The sequence below is a fragment of the Pituophis catenifer genome, unplaced genomic scaffold (assembly GCF_029215685.1).
Source record: "Pituophis catenifer annectens isolate HBS135680 unplaced genomic scaffold, rPitCat1.0.hap2 SCAF_3, whole genome shotgun sequence".
In the NCBI taxonomy this organism is placed as follows: Eukaryota; Metazoa; Chordata; class Lepidosauria; order Squamata; family Colubridae; genus Pituophis; species Pituophis catenifer.
This window is the reverse complement of record NW_027256883.1, coordinates 26,549,982-26,571,109: the sequence shown is the minus strand read 5'-3', so window position 1 is coordinate 26,571,109 and position 21,128 is coordinate 26,549,982. Positions and strand designations below refer to the sequence as shown.

The window sequence follows — 21,128 nt, the reverse complement described above, 5'->3', positions numbered from 1 at the left end:
AAGACATGGACATGTGAGATTATAGATTTCCGTGACCAATTTTGGTTACATTGAAGATAGGAAAAAATGATGAAGTTTAAAAAAATGCTTTAATATGCTTTTAGGTGGTTTCTTTTAGAAGTTGTGAATTGCTTAACAAAAATGTGGAAAAAAGCAGAAACATACTACATCAGGATATTATCGAGACTGAGAGAAAACTTCAGTCTTAGAAACTGAGATGTAAAACTGCCAATATAGAGAGGAAAATTCTACATATTCCAGAAACATAACTGAACACTGGGTGGTCTTAAATATGACTCTTCAGTTGCATTTTAAAAGAATGCTGTTCAGAAAGCTATAACCTGAAGGTTTTACATTTGTTTCTTTCTGATTAATAACTGTATATGTTTTATTCATTCAAAATATTCAAGAAAGACCTTTTGAACAAATAATTAAGGCCACTGTTGTATAGTATACTATTTTTCTTAAACTGTACTGCCCCCATATGGACACAATGAGGAATATTCCATAATTGTTTGTTTTGCCTGGGATGAAAACCATTTTGATTTCAAGTCTGGAATTTATATTTCTAAAAAAGGGAAAGTCCCAACTATTTGTTTCCTATTTCCAAAAGGATTTGGGAAAATTTATATCACAATTGAAGATTACTCTATATCTGATAGGGGACCTACCTTCCCTCCTCACCCCAATACATTTGTCCAAAGAAAACTTCTTGAAAAACAAACAGTTGCAACAATTTTTAAAGTTAAGGAATTTTACAAATCTTGCCTGGATTTTGAACAGCAAAAGATTCTTGTTGTATAGCAGCCCTCCGCAGACACTCTCCAGATATTTTGGAATTATAAATCCTGTTACCCTCCATCCGTGGTACCTGGGCAGAGTGGACCAAGTTTTTGAGACAATATAGGAGAGTGACATAGTATAGCTGCACAACCAAGGCATAATTGAATCAAATAATACTTATGTCTCCCACTAATATACAATTATTATGGCTATTTAAAAACATGCTTGTTTTCTTCAGTGTGTGTATGTGCATGCATTTTGAAAAGCATAATCAAATTTAATCTGGTAAAATTGGTCCCTGAAAATTGCTTCCTTTATCCCCTTGAATAGTCCTGTCATCTTTCTTTTCTGAGAAGTTTAGTAAACCCTGGGTCAAGGTGTATTTTCAAAAACAGGTTTAAATATAATATTTATATAGCTTTGTCATTCAACAGGTTCAGTATTATTTTCCTGATATCTGAAGCTAATTTAAATATGGCTTTTTAAACTTTTGTAATTCTAAAATCCAACTATTTTTATATTCAGGAATATTTGAAGCTGCATCTATAAAAGAAAAGTGCTGACGGTTATTGAAATTATCTGAATGAGAAACATAAATTGAACAATTTCCAGTATTTCTTGGAATTCACTGGATTGATTTGTAGGCTTAAATTGGATGGTCTTTAAATAGAATGTACATTGTAGGAAATACAAATATTAATGACATTATATTTGCTCCTGCATTTCAAAAACGGGAATGGGGAAGAAAAGCTTTCACTTAGTTTTAATCAGTTAGAAGAGCTATATGCCAAGTTAATGGCATTCTTTTTTCATTCCAAGTAGTTAATTCACTGAATTATCTGATTGTCCCAGAGGGCTGTGTGTGGAAAGGATGTTTACAAGTACAAGTGTAGAGTTATACACACTCTGCCTTCTCAACTCTAGTTTGTTTCATAAGGATAAGTAGTTTGCTGCTTTAATCTTCCTAAATGTCATCTCAAAGGGAAAAGCAAAATGTATTTCAAAGTCTGTTAATCTGCAACTTGTCTTTGTAATCAGGCGCAAACATAGAAGCAGCACTATGGCCTTAACAAAATAAAACTGTGTGTGTGTCTCCCAAGCAAAATCTCCCTTCTCAATTGTGTGGGCAATATATCAGACCTATAATCTTTAACATCCACTTTCCTTAACTTGAAGAATAGTTTGTATGTAGTTTCTACATTTACGATCTTCAATGGTGATGGATTTTTGCTGTTCAAAATTTGTTCCATTGTTTAGACATCTGCTTATCCTCCAGTTTTTATATAAAATGCAGTGACATGTATACTAGGGTTGTCCAGCACTTTGGATTCAAAAGCAAAATAGTGCTTTGGCGTATGTAGGGGCACAAACATAGCTCCTGTTGGCCACTCCACAAAGCAGCTGTTCCTTTTCCTAGTATCACCCAGATGCTCCATAATCCTAGGACAGTGATGGCTAACTTTTTTGCTGTTGTGTGCCAAAAGCAGGGGGAGCACGGGGAGGTTGCCCACGTGCGTGCCCACACCCATAATTCAATGCGGCCCGCCCCCGCGCATGCACGCATGCTCCCCCATTCCCCCCTGCTTTTAACACACGATGGCAAGGTGGGCCTGGTAGGCCCGTTTTTTACCCTCCCCAGAGCCTGGGGAGGGCAAAAACAGCCTTCCCCACCCATCCAGAGGCCCTCCGGAAGCCGGAAACAGCCCATTTCCCAATTTCCGGTGGGACCGGAAGGCCCAAAAATCATCTGGCTGGCGCACACATGCGCGCTGGAGCCGAGCTATGATAACACTCGCGTGACCACTGATATGGCTCCGTGTGCCACCTGTGGCACCCATGCCATAGGTTTGCCATCATGGTCCTAGGAAAAAGCACACTTGGATTAAAGAGTTACATGGAAGCTCCCCTACATACACATTCCCTTATATGCTTAAGAGCACATTTTTTGTGTTTGCATTCTAAGCAATACGTAGTCCAAATACTGATATGAATCTAAGAACACATATGCCACTTTCAATTCCATTTTCTGAGAAGTGCTTTCTGTCAGCTAACTGACACATCTTGTAGATTTGATTTGGGAAATTGATTTGTTATCATATAAGAGGGTTATAAACCTATGAAGTTTTGCCTTCCCATCCAGGGTGTATGTTAGGCACATTATGTTGCTTTCCTTAGTTCTGTCAACTGAATTACACAATTCATCTTGAGATAATCTGGGTTTGCTTCAGTCAGTTTTCAATAATCCAGTGTCCTCCAGGTGTGTTGAGAATGAAACTCCCAGAATCTCATTGGCAATAGCTAAATACTAGCCCAACTGATTTAGATTTATCTGTTGAAGGAGCCAAGGTGGCACGTAGAGCTTCTAATAATTTTGATTGGTTTTCTTTTATATTTACAGCAGTGGAAATCCAAGAGAGAAAATACGTTTAGTAATGTTTAAGATATTAACAATTTTGATTCAGCACAGACTCACTGTAATAACTTCAATTTCCATAACCCTTCCATATACTGTTTCAACTTCTCCTTTCAGAATGCCTTTATAGGCGTGCTAAAACAATTAGACATAAAGATAGATTTTTCCCCATTCCATCACTTTGCTAAATATCTAATTCCCACAGCACTGTCTTTTGCCTAAAGATATTTACCCATGTAATAGGTACCCATTTACCTATACAGCTATTTACCTATACAGCTATACTTACCCATTTGGTAGGGCAACTTTATCATTTTACCCATGTAATAGGGCTGTATTACTATTATCATTCTCATCTTTCTTATTACCTTCTCCTATTGGTATGTTATGAATTATCCGTTTGTTATTTGTATCTTGTGTTTTATGACTGATTCTTATGATTTATCACTTTGTTGTTTCTATGTACACTGAAAACTTACGCATTGGAGACAAATTCCTTGTGTATCCAATCACATTTGACCAATAAAGAATATTCTATAATATTCTATATTCTATTCTATTCTATTCTATTCTATTCTATTCTATTCTATTCTATTCTATTCTATTCTATTCTATTCTATTCTATTATTATATTATTATATTTATTATTATAATAAATAAATAAATAATAAAGTTATGTAATAAATAAATATAAATATATTTATTATACCTAATAAATATTATATATATATATATATATATATATATATAATATAATAAATAAATATCATTAAATAATAAATAAATATAATAAATAAATAAATATATAATTATAATTATTATAATTAATTAATTAATTATATATAAATTAATAAATTAAATATCTATTATTATATTATATTTATTAATATAATATAATATTCTGAGAAGCAATGTCTCAGTGGCTAAGATGCTGAGCTTGTTGATTGAAAGCTCAGCAGTTCAGTGGTTCGAATCCCTAGTGTTGCATAACGGAGTGAGCTCTGGTTACTTGTCCCAGGTTCTGCCAACCTAGCAGTTCGAAAGCACCTAAAAATGCAAGTAGAAAAATAGGGACCATCTTTGGTGGGAAGGTAACAGCATTCTTTGCACCTTTGGCATTTAGTCATGCCGGCCACATGACCACGGAGACGTCTTCTGACAGTGCTGGCTTTTCGACTTTGAAACAGAGATGAGCACCGCCCCCTAGAGTCGGGAACGAGGGGAACCTTTACCTTTACCTTTATATATATTGGATGTGTAGGAAAGTTTTTTTAAAAGTTAGGTTTCCAAAATATAAAATAGATTTGAATATTTACCAATTATTGGTGTGGTGTGAAGTTTAAAAGATTTCAGGACAACATAAGAGAAGTATGAAGACAGACATCCAAGATATTGTTCTCTTACCCTTCTTAGGTGTACTATAGGCAATAAATATATTGTTTCTTCTAATATATTGCCAAATAACTATTGCAAATAGTATTCTTCATGTGAGGAAGGAAATTCCCATTCATACCCAATAATAATTGTTTTTATATTGTCTGATCCACATGGATTCTGCAAAAATATTATTCTCCTGTTTCTCATTTCCAGCTCTGTCCTCTAAATCATTTCAGCTGCAGGTCACTTCAGCAGAAAAAATAGTTTGTTATGCATGCACGTATTCTGTGGTGTTGAAAACTTGGGCGCGTCTTTAATTTTTATATTTTATCTGAAGCTTAAAAGTCTATATTTTGTTGATGTTATTATTCACTCACCCTGCCAACATTTATTTTAAACAAAATATTAATCTGCCGAAAGTTGAATGTTTATTCCTGTTGTTGATCCTGAACTGCTGAAGTGTGTAGACCCCAACCTTTCCAACAGGGTTCGGAACTTCTTCTTTCCTTTGCAGCCCCAAGCAAAAATAATTTGTTTTATTCAGCTGTTAACCCTCCTGCAGGGAGCAGTGTCTTTTCTGCTTCCAAGAGGAACTGCAGCTTCCAATGCTATCTCCAACACCAAGAGCAGCAAAGCTCGTAATGTATTCATATATTTATTTAAAACATATGGGATACTACCATCTCTACAAGGAAATCTTTGAGAGTAATCTTTGGAGGAAAATTAACAGCAATAAGGAAATAGGCTATTCTGTTACAATAATGTAACAGTTTATTTCCCTCAGAGCTGGTAAAGAAAAAAAAACTCTTTTTCATTGGATTTGGGCAGGTGCATAAGGGGAATCTGCTCCCTGCTGAGGTTTAAAATAAACTTATTTCATATATAAAAAAATCTAATTGCTATGTCTGTATTTTTTGTTTGACAGCAATACAAAATAGCATATGTGTATGCATTTAAACAACTCCTATGTATGTGCTTCCATTAATTGCAACAGTTAAATGTAAGATATGAGTGCCCGTAATTAAATATTAGCATGTATGGAAACAGAAATTTGAACCTGGAGAACCAGTTTTGATATAATTCTTTCAAGGTGAAAAAGATCCATGGGTGTTATTTTGGGCCATTGTATCAATATTTTGTATCTTCAGCTAAAACTATAACTGAAAATGATCACAATATACTTTGATAACTTAATAATATATGAATAAAATAAATTTTGGTGATAAAAAAATCAAAACAATATCCTTTATTGTAAAAAGGAAAATGAGACAAGATTGAATGTCTCAGTTTAATGTCTGATAGTAAATATACATTAGATACTAGGATGCTTCCATGTAGAACAAATTTGTTTCGATACTATCATGTAAAAAAAAAGTTCTTCATAGGATGTTGCATGGTTAGATTAGTACTATAAATTGACCACATATGTTCATTATTGCACATGCGCTACCTATAATTAAATATAATTAAATACCAGTCAACTTTTAATTTTCCTGCTAGGAGCTAATTTTTTAATCAATATGTATTATGGTTGGTTGCACAGTCAGTCAGATGTTTAGACTGGATTTGGCATTTTTTGTCCTATTGAATATTTCCCAAAGACCTGGGATAGGCATACGTTATTGTTTAATAATATTAGAGGCATTGTTGCAGAATGTGAATCACAGGTAAGTAAAGCTATAAATTATTATTAAGGTAAAGGTAAAGGTTCCCCTCGCATATATGTGCTAGTCATTCCTGATTCTAGGGGGCAGTGCTCATCTCTGTTTCAAAGCCGAAAAGCCAGCACTGTCCGAAGACATCTCCGTGGCCATGTGGTTGGCATGACTAAACGCCAAAGGTGCATGGAACGCTGTTACCTTCCCACCAAAGATGGTCCCTATTTTTCTACTTGCATTTTTTATGTGCTTTTGAACTGCTAGGTTGGCAGAAGCTGGGACAAGTAACGGGAGCTCACCCCGTTACGCAGCACTAGGGATGATTATTATTATTATATACACAAAAATGTGGAATCACAGCTGCCAGTTCTTTAGCTGGTATTGGCTTTCATCTGCATCAAGTTCTTTCCAAGAACCTAGGATGTTGTACTGTGAGAATCCAAGTAGTGTGGCCTTTTTTAGTTCACAATGGAAATTTTTGCCAATGCACAGATTTTCTAAGTGGCATCCAATATTTTTTGGTATGGCACTCAGTGTGCTGATAACCACGGGGTCTACTATGGCCAATTGTGATCTTCTCTGAATCTGCTATCACCTAGTATTGCCCCATCAATTATCCATTTTTCCTTCTTTTCAATCACAGTTAAATCTGGTGTGTTGTGAGCCAAGACTTCATCAGTTTGAATCAGAAATCCCGCAATATTTATTTATTATGAGATTGCTAAATCATTAAACTCAAAGTAATAATTTATTTGAGTCTCCAGAGTTCATCTAATTTATGAACTTTGAGCTTAAAACGCAAAGACTGTAAAATACATGGTGCCAAAAAAAGTATTATCCTTTAGCTTTATACTTCAGTATCAACAAGCAACTTTTAAGATGCATGGTAGATGAGTTTTAGTGTTTTAAGTATTATGTGAGGAAGGAAAATCTTTGAGTAGTCATTTGGTTTGTCTTTTTTCTTCCAGCATAGACCTTTTAAAATGTTGTTTTGTGTTGAGAATTTGATTTCTTGATTAGAAAGCCTGGCAATGTGACTAGTATTTTATCCATGGCCCCCTCTTCCAGATCATATCAATATGAAAGAATGTGAAACTATGACTAGAGATGTTCACAAAACCATGTATCTGCATTTTTTAACCTAAGGTCATAACAAATATTGTTGCTCAAAACAACAATAAGATAGTAGAAAATATAAACACTTATACCTACTATTATAGGGAACGCGGTGGCTCAGTGGCTAAGATACTGAGCTTGTCAATCAAAAGGTCAGCAGTTCAGTGGTTCGAATCCCTAGTGCCGCATAATGGGATGAGCTCCCATTACTTGTCCCAGCTTCTGCCAACCTAGCAGTTCAAAAGCACATAAAAAATGCAAGTAGAAAAATTGGGACCACCTTTGGTGGGAAGGTAACAGCGTTCTGTGCGCCTTTATCATTTAGTCATGCCGGCCATATGACCATGGAGACATCTTCGGACAGCGCTGGCTCTTCATCTTTGAAACAAAGATGAGCTCTGCCCCCTAGAGTCGAGAATGACTAGCACCTATGTGCGAGGGGAACCTTTACCTTTATACCTACTATGTCACTAAAATCTAGAACTTATATTTTTCTCTTTTAATATACATTTCCACAAACATTTCTGAGGGTCTTTCTGTTGAGTACTATATATTTTGAAAGCTAGGATTAAGTAAAATAAATTTGCTGATTTAGCAATGTTGGAAACAACTTCTATAGTTTAAACTCAATTATTCTATTCTGAATTTGTATCCTATCACTGGTTTTAAAAAGGGATTTCTCTTTCAAGCTGTAAAATAATTTTCTGAAAAAGATATAATTCTGAAAAAGTTACAAAAATATAAAAATGAAATTTATTATCTATTGTATCTTAATATATTCTACTAAACTGAGTTCTGCTGCTCACTGTGATTGGCAGAGATCTAGTTCAATAAAAGGGTATTGCAGAAGTCTCCATAGGATTGAATACTCTCCAGGTCACTGTACAGCATTACAGAGATGATAGCTCTTAGATTTGTTTGGATTTTGAAACACATAGGTTGCTAAGTGAAGAAACTTTATATAACTCATGGATAAAAGCAATGAAGTGGCTTCATTGAAGTAGTCTTCAGTAGACTACTGAAGTAGTCTCTAGGGTAGTCTTCACTGTTGAGATGTGCCAAACCTTGGCTTTTCATTTCAGCTTTGCGAAGTTGAAATAAACTTTAAAATCATTTCTATTTATATGATTCTTATTTTTAATGTTTTTATTTCCATTTTATCCTTGCAAAATCTGCAAAAACTTTAAAAGTAGGGCAATGGTTAAGATAAAAAAAAGTTTAAAATTTAAAAAATCAAAATAAGTTAAAAATACTCTTTTTTGAAAACTTAAAATAAATTAAAATGTGCCAGCCCCTCCATCATGGAACTTCAATATCAACAAGTAAAAATACAGGAAAATAAATGGTGAAAAAATAATAGGATGATCTTAATCCCATTTGTTATTTTATTATGTTTGAATATTACCTGACAGAAACAGCTTATACATTTGTAAAACCTTTGGGTAGCATTCCCTTCCCTTCTCTCCCCTCCCCTCCCCTCTAGATTCATATTATATTAGCACTTTGTCTAGATCATTAATGTATTTTGAAAACATAAACAATCACTTCAGATATTGTGTAGGCAAGATTGCTTTGAGAGCATGTAATATAGTTTCCTTCGCTTTGCAACCAGGCTGCATTCAAAAGAATGTTTGGCCTTGATCTCTAAACATAGCATTAGATATTCCAAATGTTTTCAGCATTGATGTGTTAATCTCATTGCTTTTGTTTTGTAATTGTTCTTATGTAGGAGCAGTGCTTTTGGCCAGCATGCAGGGATTAACAGTTAATATTGATCCAGTTTTATATACTTGGCTCATGTACCAACCTCAGAAACGGAGCAGCAGATTGATGCAGCAGGTAGGACATTTTTGCATATTTATTTATGGTCCCAAGGCAACATGCAGTACAAACACGAGGCACAGTATTGAAACATTAAAAATCAGATAAATCAGGAGAAATTAGATGCTCACATTATCACATATTTTTTTAACATATTGTAGAAACATATTGCACCATTGACATGATCATGTGATCATAATTCAGGCACCTGGCACCTAATTCACATTTATGATGTTTGCCATCACAAGATTTGTGATTTTCCCAACCTGTTTTCAATATTTGCAGATTCTCTTAACTGTGTAATTCCATGTGATTCGCTAATGACCATGGTAAAAACCAAGGGTGAAATGTAAAATGTGTTACTACCAGTTCTGTGGGTGTGGCTTGGTGGTGGTGGGTAATGTGACTGGGTGGGCGTGGCCAACTTTTTTTTTTTTTAACTTTTCAAAGCATTTTTTCTAATGCTTTGAAAAGCCTCTGGCGATCAGGCAACTCAGCTGGGATAGTTAGAGAGGCATTTTAAAAAATGCCTCTCTGCCAATCAGGCAACTCAGCTGGGATCGTCAGAGAGGCATTTTAAAAAATGCTTTGAAAAACCTCTCTGACGATCAGGCAACTCAGTTGGGATCGCCAGAGACTTTTCAAAGCATTTTTTTTACCATCTCTTCAGCCAAGAGGTTGCAGGAAAAAATGCTTTGAAAAGCCTCTGAGGATCCAGCTGAGCCGCGTGATCATCAGAGGCTTTTTTTTTTTTAACTTTTAAAAGCATTTTTTTGTCAGAAGAGGTTGTAGAAAAAATGCTTTTAAAAGTTAAAAAAAAAAGCCTCTGATGATTATGCGATTCAGCTGAGCATGGTGGGCACAGGGATTTTTGCTACTGGTTCTCCGAACCACCAGCTGCCATCGCTACCGGATCGGGCAATCCGGTCCGAACCGGGAGAATTTCACCCCTGGGTAAAAACGGTCTCAAAATAGGGTCCCATTATGTGATGATTTGCTTAACTACCATATCATTTAACATCCAAAATTCTGACTGCAATTCTGATCAAAAGTTGAGAATTACCTGTAAAGCTAATAGGTCCAGCTAATGAGTATATTCCATAGTTGGAACAAAATGTTCATATGACACATTGCATAAAATTTGTAAGAAGGTAAAATAATTTCATATTTTGAATTGTAGGTGCAAAGACAGTGGGATTCAGTCTATTTTTGTAATATGCTCTTGAATATAGTTTTTAAAGGTTCAATTTGACAACATTTTCATGGAAAGAAAATAAATTGCTATAGCCCCAATATCTGTCAAACAAAGTGTGTGTGCAGGTGCGTGTGTGCATGTGTGCATGTGTATACATATATACATATGCATATGTAATATCTTAAAACCTGTTCTTGTTTTGTCTAATCTGACAATGATTTTGTTTTGTAATTGCTTGTTAATTGTTTTTAGGATTCTTTAAGATAGTATTTAAATCAACTTATTTTACAAGCAGCATTGCTTGAAACTTAAATGAATACAAGATTTCAAATAAGATACTAACAAAAACATTTTTTAAAAAGGAAACATTTAGAAACATTTAGCTAAACATTGCCTATAACTTAATTTTAGCTATAAGCATGGATTAAAAAAAATAGAATCAGAAGATAGTCAAATATAGCTTTGATCGTTTTGGAGAAAAGGTTATCACAAATAATTTTTGTCTCAATTTAAGTTTGTCTTCTTTGCAAAACTACTTTAGAAGCTCTTTTCTACTGTGGAACACTGTTCTATAAGAAAATGAATGGCTGGGTGGAATGGGATTCAGCTCAGAGTATTGAGAGGTCTACAGAATAATTCAGACTATTCTTCCCAATGATGAACAAGAGAAGAGAAGAGAAACTGGTCTACTTAGATACTGGAGCTGAGAGCTGAGTGCTTTTTGTTTATGTGTTCTTGATTTATTATATTTCTTAGAAGAATAACTGCCATATTTTACACACCTACTGTGTAAAACATTGTATTTTATTTATTAGTCATATTTCTATGCCGCCCACTCTTCGAGGACTCTGGGCGGCTTACACCAAAGACAGTATACTAAATAGCATATTGCCCCTAACAATCAGGGTCCTCATTTTACTCACCTCGGAAGGATGGAAGGCTGAGTCAACCAGTGAGATTTGATCCGCTGATCTGATGAACTAGCAGTCAGCTGAAGTAGCTGCAGTACTGCACGCTAACCACTGCACCACCTCGGCTCTTATTGCGTGTGTAACCACCAGAAAAATTATAAAATAAATTATTTATATATTGATATTTTTGAATACATAGGGCTACAGTGTTTTCTTAAGCAGAATTGTAGAAAAGTATGAGACAGTTTGTTGTCTCATCCATATTTGGATGGATGGATGGATGGATGGATGGATGGATGGATAGATAGATAGATAGATATTCCATTTTCTATTAAAAGAATTCCCAAAGAGGAGGTGAATGAAACAACAAATATTCTAATTATTTGGTTAGAAAACTACAAGCTAAAATGGGTCACAATACTCTCTATCTTTGGGATATGCTGTATTTTTCGGAGTATAAGACGCACCAGAGTATAAGACGCACCTACCTTTTTTGGTTGTTGTTTTTTAAAAAAAGTTTTTTTTTATTTTTTAGACAAACACACATACAAACATACAAAGTATTTTCTTTGAACAGAGTATTTGGCTGGTTCACAAATTTAAACAGTGTTTAGTCATTTCAATTAAATTTACAATTTCTATATTTCCTTTTTGCCATATTTATTCCTCATCTATTTTTTTTAAAAAAAAACAATATTACCCTTCATTCTCATCTCTAATCTTAATCAAATTCAATTTTCCCTTCTATTCTATATTATACCCCTTCCCATTGTCATCTATTTTTATATCCCTCCTCACATTGGTTAATTATTTAATATTACAATTGTTTAATACAAATTCAACATTTTTATATAAATCAATTAGTTATAACTATCCTTTTTGTATATTAATCAATATGAACATGAATATTCCAATTATTTCCATGCAATCCAATTTCTTACAAATCAATTAATTATATTTACCAATAATAATAAACCAAATAATTTTCTCCATATATTCCTCCAAACCACAACTTAACCATTTCTGCTTTCAACACAATATACAATTAATAGTATCTCAATTATTACAATTCCCTAGTTAAATAGAGCTTTTTTTCTTTTGTGTTTTAAAATCTTGAACTCTCCTCTTTTGCCCTAAATTTCCCTTTGTTTGCACCTCTGCCTTCTCTCTCTGCCTCATTTTGTCACGTTGCAGGAAAGAGCCTGCTTTACTTTCAGTTTCATTTTTTCAGCATAGCTAGGGGAAAAAAATCTGCTCCAGCACTCTTTGCAGCAAGCAGGAGAGCCCTGCGCAAAACAGCTGAGAGCAAATCAGCTGAGAGTCGGGAGGCCGATCTAATCAACTTGTGCTAATTAACCTATGCTGAAGCATAGGGCTGTTTTTTCTTGCTGTTTGCTTGCAAGAAGGTAACTGCTGCGAGGCAGAGGCCAAAGGGTGGGGGCCAGTGGGTGGGCAGGGCTACATTTGGTGTATAAGATGCACCTAAATTTTCACCCCCTTTTGTGGGGTAAAAAGGTGTGTTTTATACTCCGAAGAATACGGTAGTTATTTCTAAAACAATAGAGATTGATTCTTTAGAGAAAGATTCTTGTAGCCAGCTGTCAAAGCTTGCTTCTATAATTTGATGAAATATAATGCAGTAAAATATAGAGAAAGTGAAAACATTATATCCTTCTTGAGTTTCTTAGATTAATTAAATTTAGTGCATTATCTAAGGCATTGTAAATAAATAATAAAATAATATTGAAAGTTGGTGTTTTTGAGTTCTTTCTAAGATATATTTTTATATCTTTATATCTCAATGCCGAGGCAATTAACATTTAAACATGAAGTACAGATGAGAGAAATAGACATGAGGGAAAGTGCACTGAAATCTGAAACCTCCCAATGTCATCTCAGATATTATATACAGTATTTGCAATCAAATTGAGAAAATCCAGAAATCTAAAATACAAACCTGAAAAAGTTGTTATTAAGTAATTAGGTAACTAGCAGATTTATATATTCTAGTATCATATTTGTCAGCATCAATAGTATTAAAAAGGGAACTAACTTGCTGGTTATAAGTAGACATAACTTGAACAATAGTCTTTGATTGAAAGATAACCATGACTGAAGATAGAAGCACATAACTAGACTTTACTTTTTTTTAGTAAGATATCTTAAGAGCCCTTTAACTTTGAAAGTTTGGAAAATAATACTGTAAAGAAATGATGAAAAGCTTGTAAAGCCTGTAAAACTGGCTAGAATCCACTCAATTTTAATGTATGGTACACTTCTTAGAATATGGTTGTGATGAGATCGCATTTTCTTTAAGTAATTCCAAAAGAAATCCATGGAACAAATTGTAAATCTAATGTGTATTTCTTTTGGTAACTTATTTCTCCGGGCGTAGTTCGTGTGAACTCTATAGATTTCATCTATTCCGCTACGTATCTCTTCCTTGTCCCTCTGGGTCACTTCTGAGAGTATCTCAGTCATAATTTCTCCTAAGTCCTCCTCGTTTTGCGCTTCTATGTTCTGAAACCTTAAATAGAAGGATGCCTTCTCCATCTCGAGGTATGATAACGAGTCCTCTAGTTCCTTATTTGTGGCCGCTTGATTGTATTCCATCCTCTCCATTCTCTTATCCGTATGTTCTATTCTCTCCTCCACCTTATGGATCCTCTGTTCGTTTTCCTCTATGTTCTGTTGTATCTTTCCTATCTTCTCATCCATGTTCCTAATAATATCCTTTATCTCTCCCACATCCGTCCTAAGTTCCTCATGGTTTTTCCTTGTCTCTTCATGGTTGTGGGCCATGGTCTCTTGCATTCTATTCCTTCCTTCCTGGATCATCGTTAATACGGAGTGGATGTTTTGCATACTAAGAGTGGGGGTTGCCTTATCCTTTTCCATAGTTTCGACTGATTTTTGTTGTGCTGGAGAGACCATGAGTATCATCTGGTTTGATGGTATTTTCTTACTTGACTTAGTAATTGTTGCTGAGCCTGTAGTTGCCATTAGTATTTCTTTTGTTATCTTCTCCCAGAGTTTCATATACTGATTACTATCTCTTTTGATATTTATATTCAATTTATAGCTTTCAGTAATCCCAGGGAAATAAACAACTAGGATAAGTTTCCTTATCATACAATCACTGTCTATATATAAGTTTATCTATAAGTTCTGTCTTTCACTTTTCAATGTTTTACAGAGTTCTTCAATTCTTAATGGCTATTTAGCCTATATTATTCTCTAAAAATGGGGATAAAATATAGGGGGAGGGAGTGAGAGAAAAGTCTAATACTTCAGCAATTCATCAGTTAGTTGTCCTTATAATTACTTACTTGCTATCTTGTTTAAATTTATTATTAATTACTATTTATAGATATCAATTACCCTTAATTACAATCCTAAATTCACTTAGTCTATCTAATATAATTCTTCAAAACTAAACATACAAAACAATATGATATTTAAATACCAAGATAAAATATAAAACTAAGGTAAGTATAAATATATATTTAAAGTAAATATAAAACTAAGTTAACAGTTGTATATGTGGTATATAAGGTTATATATGAGATTTCAAGAACAGTACGTTTAATATTAATACTTTTTATGCTTTTTAATCACTAATTTGTTATCAGACTTAAATACAATTAATTATACTTTACAGTTGATTCTTCTTCTTCTAGATCACTCTCTTCTTTTTTTTCCAAATTTGTATCCTTCTTGTTTATTGTCTATTTGCTTCCAAGGTCTAGTGTCCCAGTACTTTTAAATTGAGTGTCCACCAAAGCTCCAAAATGTCCACCTTTCAAAAAAAAAATCCAAGTCCAGATGTCTAAGTGCTGTCTAAATTTCATCCAAATCTCCAAATATCCAAAAGTCCAAAGGAGAATATTCCACTTAGGTTGGTTTGGTTTAGCTCCAGAAATCACTAGCTTCCACTTTAAACGGAGCTTTTCTGCCGCTCTCTCTTCCGGTATCGGCTGCTTGTTGATTGCCTCGTTGCCGCCTCCACAAAGGGCAAAGTCTGTCAAATTTATCCCTTTCTCTCCTTAAATTCCGTCTCTCCTCTGTGGCGAAATATCCAAAGTCCAAATTTTCTCTGGGATCACTTTCTCTTCCTGGGTTTCCTCTGGATTTCCTCCAATTTCACCGGTTGTTAATTTATGCGCTGTCACTGTCAAGATGGATTCCGTCTCCGCTTATTTGTCAGTCGCCGCTTATTTAGCTGTGGTTTGCTTCTTAGTTGGAGTTTATCTTCTCCCGCCTTCGATCCTCACATTATGGATTGTAAATGTACCTTTTGAGCTATTTTTCTTCCCGATCCTTCCACCGAAGTCTTCTTTATTTGATTTTCGCTTCCCTCTTAGTCAGCTGTCAACGTTTCTGGCCAGCCAGGATGGCTGGTTCTTCCTCGATCAGGATTAAGGGGGGTTTCCTGAACCTTCAGGGGGGATTGCTGTCCTCCCCGAAGTCCTCGGAGTTTCCCCTTTTTTCTGTTGACCTCTCCAAGGTCAATAGTGCCTAAATTGGCTCCTAAATCGAAGATATTAGGGACTTGGAGAACAGAGATCCGTTCCTTTCGTCCCTAACATGCTGACGTCACCGCCGGAAGTCCTGAAATCCATGGAACAAATTGTAAAGCAGGTACCGTAGTTGCCTGAAAATAGTTCTAAAAATATCAGTTTTTGTATTGCTTAAAGTAAAGTTACCTTCTGTATCATACACTTCTGTATCATACACTAAAGTTACCTTCTATATCAGGCACTCCATCTCTACGTTTGGTAGATTTGTCAGAAAAATTCTTATAAAGTTTTGGGAGAGAGATCTTTAGCCAGGGGTGGGTTCTAAATTTTTTTACTACCGGTTCTGTGGGCGTGGCATATTTTGTGGGCGTGGCTGGCTGGCTGGGGGATAATCTGATTGGGTGGGCATGGCCAACTTTTTTTAATTACTTTTAAAAGCATTTTTTCTACAACCTTAAGAGGTTGCAGAAAAAAATGCTTTTAAAAGCCTCTGACGATCCCAACTGAGCCGTGTGATCATCAGAGGCTTTTTTTTTTACTTTTAAAAGCATTTTTTCGGCCGAAGAGGTTGTAAAAACAATGCTTTTAAAAGTAAAAAAAAAAGCCTCTGATGAGTTGGACAGGGTAAGTGAGCAGCGACTGGGCCGGGGACCGGTTTGGGGGCGTGGCCAGCCAATGTTATTACCGGTTCTCTGAACTAGTACAAATTTTTACTACCAGTTCTTGCGAACCGGTGCGAACCGGTAGCAACCCACCACTGTCTTTAGCATATATAATTTTGCAGTGGACTTTTGATCATTTATAATTTAAAAATTCCTACTTACTGTTATAACTATTTTCTTTATCAATGAGATTTAAAGTTTTAAATAATATTATTAAGCTATTGTCTTTACTATTACAGATTTGGTAAAGTTAAAGATAGCAGTGCTTTTCTCCGATTCAAAGCTTGTTATAAATATGGAATGCTGAAGGAGAGTTTGATCTGGCTATGCATTTTTAATGTAATGTGAGTTTAAAATGCATTTTAAAAATATAGCATAATGCACTACATTTGTGCTTTTCCTACTACACAGAAAATCCAGGGTGGGTTATGGCGGCTGTTACTTATTTGAGTTAAAGACCTATGTAGTTCCTGTTGTGACTATGTGGTTAGTGCTATAGGGGCAAAAGAGGATGTTTTCTTATATTTGCAGTTGGCTTCTGCATGTGTCTAAACATTTCTTTTTATTTCGAATGGTGAACAATGTTGACATTCACTGAAAAACAATGTAAAACCCATGGCAAGACTTTTGAATGCCTGCATAAATTTACATAATGTCTTCTGACCCTCTTTATTGGGTAGTGGTAAAATATGGTATTTATTTCCTTTTTAAAAAAGTGTCCTGAAATGTAGTTATATATAATACTAATCTACAAATAGTAGTATAATGGCCTAGTTACTCTTTATATACAGTATTTATTCACTGTTTAGCCATGCCTTTTTCTTCAAAGAATCATGTGGAAGGCATTTCTGTAGAGAAAGCTGTTTAGATGATCTCTCATCATGAACATAAATGGGATCATTTAAGATCCTGTAATTAATGCTGGGTAACAGAGAACATGGTACTTCTTGTCACGTTATTGCAATGAGAAACTGAACCTTCTCTGGTGCTATTAAAAGAAGCTACATTCTTCAGAATTATAGAGGATTACTGATAAATATTTATTAATTTATATGCTGCTCATATAAATTAATAAATGATCAGGTGACTCTGGATGGTTTACATCATCATAAAAGCCAAAATAGAAACCTTTACAAGTTTTACAGTCATTAAAACTTTAAATATTAAAAGTTAACAAAAATGAAATAAACTAGGAATTAAAGAAGTGGAGGTGGGATCCTTTTCCTAGTCCACTAATCACCTCCAGTGTGAAACAGTCTCATAAAAAAAAGGAGCAAATGAGAATATTTTACATCTTAACCTATTTCCTATCAGTCTCTGATACTTCTTTCATATTTTCCGCTGTTTCCTTTGTGTTTTTGGAGGTTCTTATCCAGTATTGTCTTTTTGATGAAGATGTTTTTAGAAATGCAGATCTAATTTTGCAATAGGATTTTGTTCCACTCCCTGATTCCCACAAGATGAGAATAAAGATTTCTTGGTAGTATGTAGGAATCCTTTTGGAAAGATCATGTGAAGTTGGCTGCGCTGTCCATATCTTTGCTAATAGTGAGTGATTTGTCTGCTCTGGAGCTAGTGATCAACCCAATACTTGACTCTAGGATGAGAATTAGTATTGCTGTTATAAATTACCGTAAAAAGTAAAAGCTAAAGCAAAACATTTACATTGGGTATTTCTTTTCTATCTTGCTTATATTCTAATCCTAGTTATCTCTAGGCGAGATAGATGGCATACAAGACAAACAAACAAACAAACAAACAAACATAATTTCTTTCAGATAATTCATTCGTTGCCCTCTTTATTTCTTACAGATATATTCTTATTGCACTTCATATTTTTTCTTTAGTTCTGTTTTCCATGTTTTTGTGGATGACTATATAAGTATATAAAATTATAAAAAAAACTATTTGATTGAAATTAAGGGGATTGTAAATAATATTGAAGTTATTTCAACCCACACAATAAATTATGAAAGATGGTAAAGAAATATTTACTTAATTTATATCAGACACTTTTCCACAAAGAAGTCAGTGATGCATATTTATATCCCCTTCAATACTTTGTTTATCTAGACTGTTTCATCTCTAAAATGGCTAAAAATATTAGTTTGGTCTTTTAATCTGATATGTGTATGTCTAACTCTGCATACAATTCACTTTAACTTTAAAAATTATATGGTTTATTACATTTTGAGAGAGAGAGGCAGGAATAGAGGGGCGGGGGGAAGAGAGATTCTATTGTTTGAGAGAGAGAGAGGGAGATTATATTGTTTTACAAAAGCATCTCAGCAAAGCAAATTGCATTGTTATTCCCAGGATTATCCCAAATTACTACTTTGTTTAAGAACTGCTGTCCAAGTGACCAAGTGACTTATATAATTGAGTTATCTTGTCTTGAATTATCCTGTGCTGATTTTCTAATTGCTAAATTGATTCACAGTATGTTTGCCCTATGTTAAGGTACTGTGACATGAATGTATGTTTTTGTTTAAAGCATAATTGAACATCTTTATTTATTTTATTTATTTATTTATTTTATTAGATTTTTATACCACCCTTCTCCCACAGGACTCAGGGCAGTGAACAGCCAAGAATAAAAACATTGCATACAAAATTTAAAAATTTTTAAGAAAGAATTAAACAAATTTTGGCCCAATAATTTAAAACACCCCAACTAAAATCAAATTAACAATTAAAAATATCTAAGGGAGGAGGTTAAACCAGCCCAGCTTGATGAAATAAAAAAGCTTTAAGGGCACGGCAAAAAGCACGGAGATCTGGGTTCCTATGTATCTCCGGGGGAGGTCGTTCCAGAGGACTGGTGCTGCCACAGAGAAGGCCCTCCCCCTGGGGGTCGCCAGCCAACATTGTCTGGTCGACAGCACCCTGAGGAGTCCCTCTCTGTGGGAGCGTACTGGCTGGTGGGAGGCTATCGGTGGCAGAAGGCGGTCCTGTAAGTACCCAGGCCCTAAACCATCGAGCGCTTTAAAGGTGGTAACCAACACCTTGAAGCACACCCGGAAGACCACTGGGATCCAATGCAGCTCGCACAGGAGGGGTGTCACATGGGAGTGCCCCATCGCTCCCATAATCCCCCGCGCGGCCTCATTCTGCACCAGTTGGAGCCTCCGGGTGCTTCTCAAGGGGAGCTCCATGTAGAGAGCATTGCAGTAGTCCAGGTGGGAGGTGATGAGTGCCTGAGTGACTGTGCGTAAGGAGTCCCGATCCAGAAAGGGACGCAACTGGTGAATCAGGCGAACCTGATAAAAAGCCCCCCTGGTCACTGCCGTCATATGCTCTTCTAAAGACAGCCATACGTCCAGGAGGACGCCCAAGTTGCGAGCCCTCTCTGTGGGGGCCATTAACTCGCCCCCAATAGCCAGCTATGGCACCAGCTGGCTATATTGGGACACCAGCAGCCACAGCCACTCGGTCTTGGAAGGGTTGAGTCGAAGCCTGTTTCTCCCCATCCAGACCCGCACAGCCTCCAGGCACCGGGACATCACTTCAAGGGCATCATTGGGATGGCCTGGGGTGGAGATGAATATCATCAGCGTACTGATGGAACTCCACCCCAAAATCACGGATGATCTCACCCAGTGGCTTCACATAAATGTTGAACAGGAGGGGTGAAAGGACCGACCCCTGCGGCAGCCCACAAACAAGGTGCCTTGGGGTCGACCTCTGCCTCCCTGCCAACACCGATTGCAACCGGTCGGAGAGATAGGAGGAAAACCTCCGTAAAACGGTGCCCCCCACCCCCAACCCCTCCAACCAGTGCAGCATGATACCATGGTCGATGGTATCAAAAGCCGCTGAGAGGTCTAACAGGACTAGGATAGAGGAACAATCACTATTCCAAGCCCTCCAGAGATCATCCATCAATGCGACCAATGCCGTTTCCCTGCTGTGCCCAGGCCTGAAGCTGGACTGGAGCGGATCTAGATAGACAGCTTCATCCAGGTACTGCGGAAGCTGTCGTGCCACCACACTCTCAACAATCTTCGCCACAAAGTGAAGGTTGGAGACTGGATGGTAGTTAGCCAAAACAGCCGGATCCAGAGGGGGCTTCTTGAGGAGGGGCCTCACCACCGCCTCTTTCAAGGCGGAAGGCAAGACACCTTCACTCAAAGAAGCGTTAATAATCCCCTGGAACCAGCCTCGTGTAACCTCCCGGGAGGCCAGCACCAACCAGGAGGGACACGGGTCCAATAAACATGTTGCGTTCAGCCGTCCCAGAATCCTGTCCACGTCCTCGGGAGCCACAGGGTCAAACTCCTCCCAGATAACATTCTCAAGACCTGCCTCCATCATCCCGCCTGAACCTATCCAGTCAGAGACCAAGCCTTCCCAAATCTGAGTGATTTTATCGTGCAGATACTGTACAAAATCCTCAGCCCGACCCTGCAAGGGATCCTCCCACGCTCCCAGATAAGATCATCTTTAATGATTTTAGATTGAAATAATTTAAAATTAAAGATTAAGAATAACTGCTGATGTTTTTCAGTGGGTAATGGCAAAATGGGACCCCTTAACTGCATATCATCTGTTGAGCGGAGGTGTTGTTGTAGTAAATATTGCTTTTGCAGCTTTCCAAAAGCTGATCAGATTGCAACAACATAACATTGACTTCTGGAAATATAAATGCTCTTTCCTAGTGTTTAGAAATATA

General features: G+C 36.2%; 1 protein-coding gene across 2 annotated transcripts in view; it reads left to right on the top strand.

Moving 5' to 3' along the window:
- The window catches only part of VPS13B (vacuolar protein sorting 13 homolog B), a 316,205-nt gene that overhangs the window by 81,286 nt on the left and 213,791 nt on the right, over positions 1-21,128 (top strand). For both annotated transcript variants that reach the window (XM_070940432.1, XM_070940433.1), the window contains exon 19: positions 9,077-9,186. In XM_070940432.1, coding sequence (XP_070796533.1) covers positions 9,077-9,186 — 110 coding nt within the window. The remainder of the gene's footprint in view (positions 1-9,076; positions 9,187-21,128) is intronic.